The 13,460-nt window shown below is 41.6% G+C and overlaps 2 protein-coding genes across 3 annotated transcripts in view; one reads left to right on the top strand and one right to left on the bottom strand.

Annotated features, from left to right (window-relative positions):
* Positions 1–9,532, top strand: part of FAM177A1 (family with sequence similarity 177 member A1) — a 57,142-nt gene extending 47,610 nt beyond the window's left edge. The window contains exons 4-5 of the mRNA XM_068253863.1: positions 1,131–1,228; positions 3,244–9,532. Coding sequence (XP_068109964.1) covers positions 1,131–1,228; positions 3,244–3,456 — 311 coding nt within the window. The 3' untranslated portion in view covers positions 3,457–9,532. The remainder of the gene's footprint in view (positions 1–1,130; positions 1,229–3,243) is intronic.
* PPP2R3C (protein phosphatase 2 regulatory subunit B''gamma) overlaps positions 8,868–13,460 on the bottom strand; it is a 68,440-nt gene continuing 63,847 nt past the window's right edge. For both annotated transcript variants that reach the window (XM_068253862.1, XM_068253861.1), the window contains exon 14: positions 8,868–12,593. In XM_068253862.1, the coding sequence (XP_068109963.1) occupies positions 12,405–12,593 (189 nt within the window). In that variant the 3' untranslated portion in view covers positions 8,868–12,404. The remainder of the gene's footprint in view (positions 12,594–13,460) is intronic.

Here is a 13,460-nt window from a genome sequence, read left to right as displayed (position 1 = left end):
GGTGGCTTTTGTGAGTGTGAGCCCACTTCCTCAGGCCAAATAATAGTGCCAAACACTAAACATAGCCGAGCAGGGAGCTTAGCAGTCGGAAACAGACGTTATTTCCCACAATGCAATGAGGTTTACAGTCAGGAATCTGTCAGGACCATGGACCTGACATCACGCTATGGGAGCGGTTTCACCTTAATGTCAGCCACACATACCCACCGATATCTGTAAAAAAAAAAAAAAAAAAAAAGGAAAGATTTCTTGTAGGAAAGGGGTTGTCAGCTACTGAATGAAGTTCAGATCATGGTTAAATTGCTGCTTTAAAATAAAAATAAGGCATTTTCAGGGCTATATACTATAAGTCTATGTAGCAGCACGGTGGTGTAGTGGTTAGCGCTCTTGCCTTGCAGTGCTGGGTCCCCCGTTTGAATCCCTGCGAGGTCAAAATCTGCAAGGAGTTTGTATGTTCTCCCCGTGTCTGTGTGGGTTTCCTCCAGGTACTCCGGTTTCCTCCCACATCCCAAAAACATACAGATAAGTTAATTGGTTGCCCCCATAGACTACAATACATACACTACACAATATAGACATATGACTATGGTAGGGACTAGATTGTGAGCCCCTCTGAGGGACAGTTAGTAAAAAGACTATATATACTCTGTACAGCGCTGCAGAAGATGTCGGCGCTATATAAATACTAAATAATAATATCAGCTTCTGTCTCCTGGTGCTAACTGAACCTCTGCTGTGCACGGAATTAGTTGCAATTTGGGTGAATACAGTGCAGTGACGTATACAGCATCTTCCAGAGAGTTGATAGCTGATTGATTGGTGTACAGGTAGGTAAGGGGGCAGTTTGGCATAAGAAGCTGTGCCCCAGGTTGATTCTCATATGGAGCCTTTGAAGATGAGTTTGTGTACATAAATTACCAGGCATACCCAGAATGTCTTTGTGTTACAATCTATCTTGCTATCTACTGAAGCCTGCTTTGATACTTGTTCTTTATAAACTATTACTCCTGTTGCTCTGTTAATGCAGAGGCACATTGGTTAGCAACCACCACTAAGTCCATTACCTGTTACTATGCTTTGTGCCGAAGTATTTATCTAATTTTTGACTGTACATTTTTTTTAAATCTCAGTTTGTGACTTCCTGGGGGAGAAAATTGCTTCAGTGCTGGGGGTCAGTACCCCGAAGTACCAGTATGCAATTGATGAATATTACAGAATGCAGAAAGAGGTATGTATGTGTATAAGTCATCAAATGAGTTCTGCTGATTTGTAACATGGCCCTTTGCATCCACATCCTGTTATTTTAAAGTGGCTACCCTGAAGATAAACACACACCAATCCACCCACCACTATACACCTCAGAAGCAGTTTTTGTGATTCTTTGACTCAAAGGGGTTTTGTGGATCTTTAAAAAAAAAGCAAACACTGACACTTACCTGGGGCTTTTATTGGCCCACTGCAGCTGTCGTGTCCTGTGCCGTCCTCCTATGATTCTCCGTCCGTTCCATGCTGCCGGTCCTGGTCCATTTATTTGTCTAACTAGACAAATAGTGCTCACTCGCGTCTCTGGGAGCTCACTACGCAGGCGCAGTACAAGGTTTTCTCATACTGCGCCTGTGCAGTAAGCTCCCAGAGACGCGCGCGGCAGTGAGCATGCTCATGGCCACGCAGCCGCAGTAGCATCAGCTGAATAATTGGACCGACGGCGGGGAACAGAGGATCGTAGGAGGACGGCACGGGACAGGACAGCTGCAGGGGGCAGATAGAAGCCCCAGGTAAGTGTCGTTTTTTTTTTTTTTTTTTAAATCCACAGAACCCAAGAGTACCTTAGATGGAGTCATATGGTGTGCTTTACCTGGGCCTTCCTCCAGCCCCATGAGGTGCGGATGTCCCTTGCCGTCCTCTTGGGCCCCTCCGTTCACTTACAATAGCTCCCAGTAATCTGGCCAGTCTGCACATGCATGGTCGCACTCCCGCCGAGTTCCCGTGCAAGGGTAGCATCCTGCGTTTTAAGCTGCAGGTGTGCTCGGCCAGGCAGATGGATTACCAGGAGCTATTACAAGTTAATGGAGGGGCCCGTCACACCTCATGGGGCTTGAGGGAGCCCCAGGTAAGTATAAATACACCTTATGACTCTCTCAGGTTCTTTTTAAAATCACAAAATCTTGCTACAGCAGTTCAGCATACATAAAACCTATTTTCACTTTTGGATTCTAGAGATGCTATTTTCACATTGCAGATTTTTTTGCCAAATCTGGAGTTGAAGCAACCAAATGCAATAGCTGATTTTTAGTATATGTTCCAGCTCCAAGCTGGATAGAGTTGCATAAAATGTTTGTCAAACTGAAATTATTAGCATTGATGTCATTTGTGGCTTCATCCAGGTCCAGTTACTGAAGATTCCCAAACACTTTGTTCAAAATAAACACTATATTTGTGATATTATGATAGGTGACCTGCTTGCTTTCCTAAGGATGTCAAGTCACGTCATTGGACAAATACCCTTTTTACCAAATGTGTTTTGCTGACTGCAGCCGACTATCTCAGGTGATCTTTTTAAAGAGGCACCACAACGACGGATAGTAGAATGTAATACATTATTCAGGATACCCAATTTTATGTTACGGTAATTATCCTAGTTTTAGCATCAGAAACACATCCTGTATGTATATATTATGTTACCCTGCCTTCCCATTGATGTTTAGCCTAGGCTATTTCGTTATGCAGAATACTCCTCCCAGTGCACTCTGGGAGACCAGATGTTGTTTCTGCTCACTTCGGAACACAAACATTCTGCAGTGATGCTTCTTGCCAGCAGTAAAGATGTCGCCACCTGTGATAAATGTAACACTGTAAATCAGGTTGAGGAAAGATCTTACAATGGGCACACCATGACCACATAATGTGTAAATGAATATTGTAAAGTGTGAGCAATTTTAATCATTAACTTACATTCAGTAAAGTTCCTCAAGTAAAAATAATCTGTCGAAATGTGTTGTGTGAATAATGGCCGCATCATACTGTTGAAGTGTGATGCATTTTTTTCTGGAACATTGCAGTGCAGTTGAAGAATAATCACATCACAACTTACTGTTAAGTGTGTAACTCAGAACTCCTGAGTTAAATGATTAAAATGGTCTTATTAGTAGCTGTAAGAAATGCATTCCCCAGCAGAAGCATCACTGAGAATCCTTAAAATACAGCTGACCTTATAACAATGACCCATGTCTTTCTGGAGTGTAGGTGGAAGAGGAGGAGGAAGAGAATGAAATGTCAGAGCAAGCTGAGAAGCAGTACCAGGAGCAGTGCAGTCAGCAGCAGCCACCCAATGAGAGCAATGCTCAAACACAGCAGCCTGAGGCCGCCACCTCCTTTGTGAACATTAGCTTTGTGATGGAAGAAGAGGCCTCTGGGAATCTGGCACAGAAGCAGGAACTGTCTGCTGTCCCCACCTAGCAGGAGGTGGGCCTGGACTGTTACTGGGAAAAGCTACACCTGCCAAATTCAAAATGGTGCCTTTGGTAAAATAACTTGTCCCGTTTCAACACACTTTACACTGTGTAATAATTAGAAATGGCCGATAAGATGCATGTAAGTCAGTTAATGCAAAAGTTGTGGTCATTTTATGCAGCATGGAAATGGACCAATCAAATGCAACCTCTGCTGCATTTGATTGCTCCATTTTCAACCTGCATGCATTGCCATAATATACGCATCAACTTCAATTATTTCCATCTCCTTGGCCATCTCTTGTCATATTAAAACCATAACACTGATTACCCAGGGAAATCTATGTTCACATGATTATAGAATCTGTAATGTCCGGACCTTTTTGAGCTACAGTGTGATGTCTCCATACGTGTAACATCTTATTGCCTGCATGTATATATGTGTGACTTTTTGCTTTCTTTTCAAAAGTGTGTCCATAAACTTGTCTGTTTATAATAAGTTAAGGGAATAATATTGCTATAAAGATACTTTGTGTATATTTTATTAAACTGTACTATAGACAGGGTTTATAAATATGTAATATCTGTATAAAGTATGCATATGTATGTACACACTGAGCCCTAAACAACTGCTTTCTAATGTATGAGAAAGACCTTTGAGGGTATCATTAATATCAATACAAAAAGCTGTCAATCGTTATTTAAGTTTGTTTTCTTGGGTTTTTACGACTTATTGAGCACTCCATTTTTATTTTTGCACTATTTTATGGGGTTTAATTGTTGAGAAATCTTTTCCTCTGGGTGTTTGAAGATATATGCCTGGGGCTTCCTCCAGGCTGATTGCTCCCCTGGCCCACTCCTGCGCAGCTTGGATCCTCCGCTGTTTGGCCCGAAAAGTCCTTCAGTTGGGGCCAGTGGGAGCATGCGCAGTTTTGCAGCGTCTCCCCTCCATCACGTTCCCGGTGATGGAAGTGCACGTGTGGCCAGGCCACAAAAGTGCAGTATGCCCCTGACTGAAGGACTTTATGGGCCGAATAGATGATCTAGGCGGCCTGGGAGGGACGGTGAGGGAGCGATCTGCCTGAAGGGGGCTAGAGGAAGCTCCAGGTATGTATCTTTTTATATTGACCCATCTCAGGTTTCCTTTAATGCATAGGTGAATTAACATAGGTTTGACCTCTTTATTTTCACCCATAAACCCAGCAAAATCGAAATAGCAGGCCTAGTCTGGGAACGCTACTTGGCTACAACCTAGCAACTAAGGAATAGCTTACAAACACGAATCTCTATTCTGAATGTGTTGGAACAGAAACTGAGGCTTTATACATGTGAGTTGTGGCAGAGGGAGGTTAACCCACTGTAGTTGCCACCTCGCTCAACTCTGTATTCCATCCTTCCTCCTTCACAGCCGGAAGCAGTAATGAGAAAGGTGCCAGAGGTGCATGGCCTAATGACCGCTTTGCATGGAAAACCTAGCTTATTCTGAAGCTGAGTGTGCACAGCCGCATGTATCTTAAATGGTGGAACGCAGCCACAGAGTTAACACCATTAGCCCCCACACGTATGAAGGCTGTGTTTCTGTTCCAACACATTCAGAAGCTCATCCTTACTATAGCAACTAAGGATGGTCAATGAGATACAAATTTCTCCTTACATTAAAATTTTCATGTACACTATATGCAGCTTGACATTGGACCCATTAGAATAACTACCTTTTAACTCTTATTGGTCCAAGGTCAAGCTGCATAACCTCTACATGAAATGTAAATGCAAGGATAAATTATTTGTATCTCATTCATCATCCCTAACTTGTAGCCATATCCTCCTTATGTCTAAGTATATGGGTAGAGGTGGGACTTGACAGCTATGCCTCAGTTAGAGGCTATGCAGAACTCTGAAGGTATCTTCACTTTTATCTATCTGTTACTGTAAGTGACCATTCTGGGTAACAGTTCTGGAACATTTGTTGAACAGACACATTCTTGTCAAAGGGAGAAAATGCTACACTGATCCTGTTAATGGTATAGGGAAGAATATAGTTAGCATTATACATCTGTACACAACACATTTTATTAAATAGTCATACATGGTTTGGTAATGGCTTGATCGGGCAAGCTATCCGTGGTTGAACAGCAGACCACGGGAGGACAGCGTGGGACTTAGAATTGTTTATAGAGTAGAGGAAGCCCTGGGTAAGTATCAAATAGTTAGTTGTTAAGATCTCTGGTTTACTTTAAGCATCTTTAAACACTCTTTCATCATTGCATTGACTCTGCTGCTACAACTGATCATTCTTTATTTGGCAAAGCAACACAATTACCCAAATGAAGCAAACTAAAGCATAAAAAGTGATGCTGTGAAAAAGTGTGTGCATTTTCTTTCCCATCCATAACAGTAACACCAAATGAATGTTGTTTTCCATGTGTGCTATTCTCAGTGGTCTCACTAATTCCTCTGGCCAGACTTCCAGTGCAAGCAGCAGTATCTTTATAGGAAAACAAGCTCCAAGCATTTTATGTGCCTGCATATTAATAAGCTATGATTGAGTGGAAAATGAAACAGTCCCTGCAGCCAGAGCTTTATAGAAGAAACTAAAGCAAACAGTCCTGCTCATCAGAAATCTGCTGTATGCTTCCTGGTTGCTGCAATTCTGTGTTGTGTAAACAGGAATGAAGAAAGCTGTCCTTTCCTGGTCAGAGATCTGCTATATATGTTCTGAGATTATATATATATATATATATTTATATTTATATTAATTATATGTTCTGAGACAAGAGGAGTGCTTGGTGTCAATGTGGGTTATGAGCAGTAGAGTATTGTAGTGTGGTAACCATACCCAGATTGTATTTAACAAGGATAATGGTACTTACTGCCTAACTAAATATTAAGAACAAACTTTCAATATGTTTTGTCTTCGACTCCGAACTTGTTTACTGAGCTGCCTCTGAAAGGGTGTCTTATACATATCTAAGCATCAGTAGGCAGAGAGATTATATTTCTAATACAGATCAATTGCCAAAATGTTGTAACATTAATTTACAAAAGTCTGATTTAGGATTACATATTTATAGATTAGATGGTCTGGGCAATGAGAGGAGAAAGGACTTATGCTGGGTACACACTGAGATTTTCTGGCCAATTTACTGTTAGATCGATTATTTCCAACATGTCAGATTTGCTTCCTGATCGATTTCCGGGTATTTTCCGATAGTTTTCCATTAACTTTAATAGGAAATCGATCAGAAAGCAAATCGGACATGTTGGAAATAATCGATCTGACAGTAAATCGGCCAAAAATCTCAGTTTTTATCCAGCAGAAGGCTATTGTGCGTAACAATCTTTCAGGGGCAAGACCAGTAGCTAGCATGGAGCCTGGAGTTTTCTCCAGGCTAGTTACAGGGCTTGCCTCTAATTATAAACTCACTCTTATTCTTTTGAGTTAGCCAGTAAATGGTTTCTTACTCTAAGGCTGCTTCCACACAGAAGTTACAGGCGCACGTTAGTGCAGCCTGTAACGCTCCCCAACTCACAGCAATACAAAGTCAATGGGGCTGTTCACACTGCCCACGTTGCGTTACATGTAACGCTGCACGTTCTTCAGAACGTGCAGCATACTATAGCGTTCCAGCGGCTTAAGCCGCGTTAGACTGTTTGCACATGCTCAGTATTGGCCGCATCACGTGGTCCCGCTGGCCAATCAGCGCCACTCTCACTGCCTTAATGCGGAAAGAGCCGCTTAACGCGGCTTACTCAACGTCATCTACCAACACCGGCAGGCGTTGCGTTAAGGGACGTTATGCGACCATAATGTCCACTATAACGCAACGTCCCGGTGTGTAACTAGCCTAAAATGTTCTATTTGTCTGGACTTGGGAAACACAGTATCACATCTCAGCAATGCCCTCACACTCTGATTTAGTAATACTCTTTTGAGCTATGACCTCAGTGGTCCAGCAAATCTGGTCTATTACATGGCAACCTTCACCTAAGTAATATTACAACCTAGAAAGATTACTAAAGCGTTGTAAATGGGCAGTTTGGGGAATGCCATTGCATGGACACACCCACACTGAGACCTCCATCCTATTTATCCTGTGTTTTATTACAAAATATACCTTTTTGTGAGAAATGTCTCACTATAATAGATGTATTCACAAACTTCTCTGCAGCATTTACAATGTTCTGATATGACGCAGGCAAAGGTTGCACACTCCTCCTCAAAGTCCAGTTTAGGACAGATCGCTTGTGCCTCCTGGCTTAGTAGAACCTTCATGAATCTACTCAAAGGCCTGGTGCACACCAAAAACCGCTAGCAGATCCGCAAAATGCTAGCAGATTTTGAAACGCTTTTTCTTTTAATGCAGCGTTTCAGCTAGCATTTTGCGGTTTTGTGAAGCGTTTTTGGTGTAGTAGATTTCATGTATTGTTACAGTTAAGCTGTTACTGAACAGCTACTGTAACAAAAACCGCCTGGCAAACCGCTCTGAAGTGCCGTTTTTCAGAGCGGTTTGCGTTTTTCCTATACTTAACATTGAGGCAGAAACGCATCCGCAATCCAAAATCTGCAGCAGCCCGGGAGTATGCGTTTCTGCAAAACGCCTCCCGCTCTGGTGTGCACCAGCCCATTGAAATACATTACCCTAGCGGATCCGCACTCGCAAGCAGATCGCAAACCGCAGCCGAACCGCTCTGGTGTGCACTAGGCCATAGAAGCCTAAGTGGAAATTATCATCCACATGAAGAACACCATTATGTCAGGTGAAAACTGGCACTTTCAGATCGCCATGGTAATAAAAGTGGTGATCTTGTCAGCAAATTGACATTTATGAGTGCAAATCTCTCTCTCTCAAAAAAAAAACTACCCTCATATTCCACAATTGCCATATTTACTCACAGCATTTGCCACTTTCATTCTGGTGCTTGCCATATTCTGCAATGGAGAAGAGATTTCAAACACCTGGTTCACAACCTCTGCCACAAATTGTCACTTTAATAGGAAATAAATATGGCAGCCTCCATATTCTACTCATTTCAGCTGTCCTTTAAACAATACCAGTTGCCTGGCATCCTGCTGATTTCTTTGGCTGCAGTGGTGTTCAAATCGCACACCTAAAACAAGCATGCAGCTAATCTTGTCAGATCTGACAATGTCAAACACCTGATCTGCTGCATGCTTGTTCAGGTTCTATGGCTAAATGCATCAGAGGCAGATGAGCAGCAGGATAGCCAGGCAACTGGTATTGCGTAAAATGAAAAAATATGGCAGCCTCCATATCCCTCTTGTTACTGTTGAATACTGCCATTTTTTCTAGGCTAGCAAGAAGTAATGGTCATAGCCAACCATGTACGCCTCTAGTCAAGTGAATGGAATTGCAAGTCACTTCTTACAATACTCATGATTAAAACACTCACCAGTGATCAAAATGACATTCTTTTAATAAATACAGCATTATAAAGATGGATATTTCTTAATATGTCAATTTCATAATAAACAAAACAGATGCTGCAATTCAACTAATAGAAAGGTAGCTGGCGCCAGTTATCACACAGATGATTCCAAACTGCATCAAATAAGGCAGTTCTCTATGACTCAGAGTTCCTCAACCCTGTCCTCAAGGCCCACCAACAGTACATGTTTTGCATAGGTAGAAAAAAAAGTTTTGTAAAAAATAATACCTTTTAATACTGAAGATACATGTTTTGCAGAAAACCACAAGCATGCACAGGTGAGGTAATTAGTGTCTCAGCAGAGCTTATTAACTACCTCTGTGGATTTCCACAAAACATGCACTGTTGCTGGGCCTTGAGGACAGGGTTGGGGAACGCTGCGTCTATGTGACAATTCTAATCTGTCATGTATACTGCAGCTCACCTTTATCAAGCCTAGTACAAACTTACAAGGACAATGGTGTAGCCAGGAAAATGGCAAGCAAAATCTGATTGGTTGTTTGTACCAGTTTCCATAAATATTTAGAATTTCTGCAGTAGGATTATACTTTTCTGTTACCAATGATACATTTTGATAATCCTGTATACTGAAGTTTGTAACATTTATGCCAAAATAAAAGAATTTCAACTGAAAATATGATTATTTATAAATGACATACTGTGTAGGTTTATATAAGACACTGGGTGGTAATTAATTCTACCTTCCTTATCCTCAGCTGCATTAAAGCTCAACTAAATACACAAATAAACAAGGCAAATTCTAACAGGAATCGAGAAGTATAAGTAGAGGCAACATAGTGAATGAAGTATGTGTGTACGATGTGTACGATACAGGTTTGCCACTCTGGTACAACTCACTTCCTCTTTAGATTCAGCAGATTGGCAGGCTAGTCATATGTATAAAGCCAGAATCGTGCCCAATTAGGACTCAACCCTCCACGGATGTATATCCAATATTTATTGCATGGCAATGGCAGTAGTACAACAGTATAACAAACAGCATGGCGTTTCGAGTCCTAATTGGGCACGGTTCTGGCTTTGGACTTAGGGAGGAGTGAGGGACCTCTAGCCAAGCCATAGACTACATTTCCCAGCATTCCTGTAGAAACCATGTTTGTACATATGCAGGTGGGACTTGTAGTATAAAGAGAAACCGTGACTAAGAATTGAACTTCATCCCAATCAGTAGCTGATACCCCCTTTTACATGAAAAATCTATTCCTTTTCACAAATGGATCATCAGGGGGCTCTGTGTGGCTGATATAGTGGTATAACCCCTCCCACAGGAAACTGTGAGGACCATGGTCCTGGCAGTTTCCGGTCTGAACCTCGTTCCATAGTGGGAAATAGCTGTTTACTGCTGTTTCCAACTGTAAAAAAAAATTAAAAAAAAATAGCATCTCCTTCCACTGACCTCACCTGCCAGCAGTAAAAATGTCACCATGTGATAAATGTCAGGATGTAAATCGGAGATCATTTATACATAATGATTGTAAAAACATAGCACTTTTTTATTACATTCATTTCACTGGAGTTCCTCTTTAAAAGAAATGGGGGAGATCAATCATAAGGCCTCTTTTCCACACGTGGCTGAACACGCTTGTTAACCACAAGCGCCATTTGGCTGTAATTACATGCAGCTGAATGGCAGCGTTTAGTTGCCTGGCAGCTAGTGCCCGGGAATGAAACTGCCATGCTCAGATGCAACTTCATGCCAGTCTACTGCCTGTGCAGAGCGCTAGCAAACTCCTGGCTGGCAGACAAGAGCAGCTGACAGCTGGTGAATTCACCCCAGACCTTAAATTGCTAAATGGAAACCAGCCAAGCCGGAGAGGTACCCTGTATGGATAGGTACACCATGGCAGACAAGCAGAGACACACAACTTTTTGTTCAAGACATTCATTGTCTAAGGTAGTACTTACAATATTCAACATGATTGCTATAATCAATTGCCTTGTTCAATTTAGAGTTTAATTGGCCATTAGTTTAAAGTGGAATAAAACTCTGACATAACATTTAATTAAAATGTGTTTTCCTACTTTTTATTACCCATTTAGTTAACATATTTGCTTTTGTGCACACTTAATATGATCTGTTCACAAATTACAAGTTCCAAAAATCGTTTATCTGCTCTGAAAGCTGCCATTGCATTTTATCCATAGATTTGAATATATAAATACAGCAGCTATCTAGTTATAATTTCTCATATGTCTCTGCTTGTAAGCTCAGTACAGTTCCATTTCAGCACGTCTGTCTGTAGCTAATTGTAGGAAGAACGGAATGTAAACAAAAAATAATGTCATCACCTCTTCTACTGCAGGGAGCTTTCCATTAAAGAACAACATGCTGTGTTTAACTGCTTGAATGCTGTTCTGCAACATTTTTTTTGTGGTAGTAGGTTTAAAATGCACCTAAACCGAGCGGAATATAGAGGTTTCCTTTTTAACAATACCAGTTGCCTGGCATCCTGCTGATCTCTTTGGCTGCAGTAGTGGCTGAAACACACCTAAAACAAGCATGCAGCTAATCCAGTCTGATTTCAGTCAGAGCACTTGATCTGCATGCTTGTTCAGGGGCTGTGGCTAAAAGTATTAGAGACACAGGATAAGCAGGAGAGTCAGGCAATTGGCATTATTTTAAAAGGAAGAAAAAAAAATCTATATCCATTGAAGGCTGTACATAATCTGAGTTTCAGACCACTTTAAGTATTGGGGACACTGTGTGGGCTACATTACCTGCTGCTGATCAATCCCTTTCCCTGTTCTTTACATTTGACTGGCCCTTTCAGTTGAAGGATCCAGAAGAAGTACCCATGCATGAGCGATTATGAACTGCAAATGTGCAAGTTGCAAACCGCGCATGGCCAGCAAAAAAGAAGAAATTGTGCATGAGCGTTTTCTTTAAGGGCCCTTTTCCACAGTGGCTGAATTGCGTGCTCAGTGAGCAGTTACAAGCAGCAGCAAACAGTTACCAAGCAGCAGTGAGCAGGTGCGAGCTATCTGCGCCTGCGCAGTAGAGAAGACCCAAACAGGCTCCGCTATTTCCACCGAAGCCCAAGCGGCAAGGAACATCTGCAGGCAAAGGAATATATGTTCGTCTGCGAGAGCTCTCCTACCTGCCTGAGAGGAGAGTCCAGACTGGAGCCTTTTCTACCTGTTGGCACTGATATTCCTATCTAACAGAGCGGCTTTGATCATCTGTTTTCTGGCCTCGGCATTATTTCCAGTATAGTGCACAGGTGGTGTTACATGCCTGCCATGCAGCTAGCACAAGTCCCTTGAGATGGTTAATCACAGCTTTCAGCACTGGATAGGCGAAATGGATGAAACAGAGACAAAAGTTGACAGATTCCCTTTACAGTTTATATAGAAACCATGCATTCAATAACACTGTTGTGTTTTTCCACCGTCTGTGCTCACATTTCTGTTCCTGTATTAAACGTTTTCCTGCCACATAAGAGACTTATGACTGGGGAGCACTGAAATAAGTATCAGTCCATCAGTACGTTATGTATCGTCAATATCTGCAGGGCTTTCTCCATCAGTAGCCACCAGCACTTCTCGATTTTCATAAGTCCAGAAACCATTGAGGTCAATGAGAATACTGCAGACTGTATCTCCTTGGCTGCTCTGGATCAGATCCTGTAAAGTGATACACAAAGGGTCCTTTGGTTTCACCATGTCAAAGATTTCATCCTGGAACAGAAAGAAAACATGTCAGGCCATAGACATAATTTACTAACGACCTCATTTGCCTTTGGCATTACATTATCTTGTTATTACACATCATAAGCCATTTAGTAATCTAAATCAATTTTGATTTGAAACCAGGTATACATTTTCTAGATTGCGCAAAAGGTGGATCAGCGCATCACCAGGCCGCCTCCGTATGGCCTCCAATCAAAGGTGCGCTGAGCCCCCCTAGAAACTGCAAACGCACCTTGAGCCCAAACAGAAGCTCTGCATATACAGGGGGTGCAGAATTATTAGGCAAGTTGTATTTTTGAGAAATAATTTTATTATTGAACAACAACCATGTTCTCAATGAACCCAAAAAACTCATTAATATCAAAGCTGAATATTTTTGAAAGTAGCTTTTAGTTTGTTTTTAGTTTTAGCTATTTTAGGGGGATATCTGTGTGTGCAGGTGACTATTACTGTGCATAATTATTAGGCAACTTAACAAAAAACAAATATATACCCATTTCAATTATTTATTTTTACCAGTGAAACCAATATAACATCTCAACATACACAAATATACATTTCTGACATTCAAAAACAAAACAAAAACAAATCAGTGACCAATATAGCCACCTTTCTTTGCAAGGACACTCAAAAGCCTGCCATGCAGGGATTCTGTCAGTGTTTTGATCTGTTCACCATCAACATTGCGTGCAGCAGCAACCACAGCCTCCCAGACACTGTTCAGAGAGGTGTACTGTTTTCCCTCCTTGTAAATCTCAAATTTTATGATGGACCACAGGTTCTCAATGGTGTTCAGATCAGGTGAACAAGGAGGCCATGTCATTAGTTTTTCTTCTTTTATACCCTTTCTTTCCA

This window comes from Hyperolius riggenbachi, chromosome 9 (assembly GCF_040937935.1).
Source record: "Hyperolius riggenbachi isolate aHypRig1 chromosome 9, aHypRig1.pri, whole genome shotgun sequence".
Taxonomy (NCBI): Eukaryota; Metazoa; Chordata; class Amphibia; order Anura; family Hyperoliidae; genus Hyperolius; species Hyperolius riggenbachi.
Note: the sequence above shows the minus strand (reverse complement) of the source record. Positions and strands in the feature narration are given on the sequence as shown.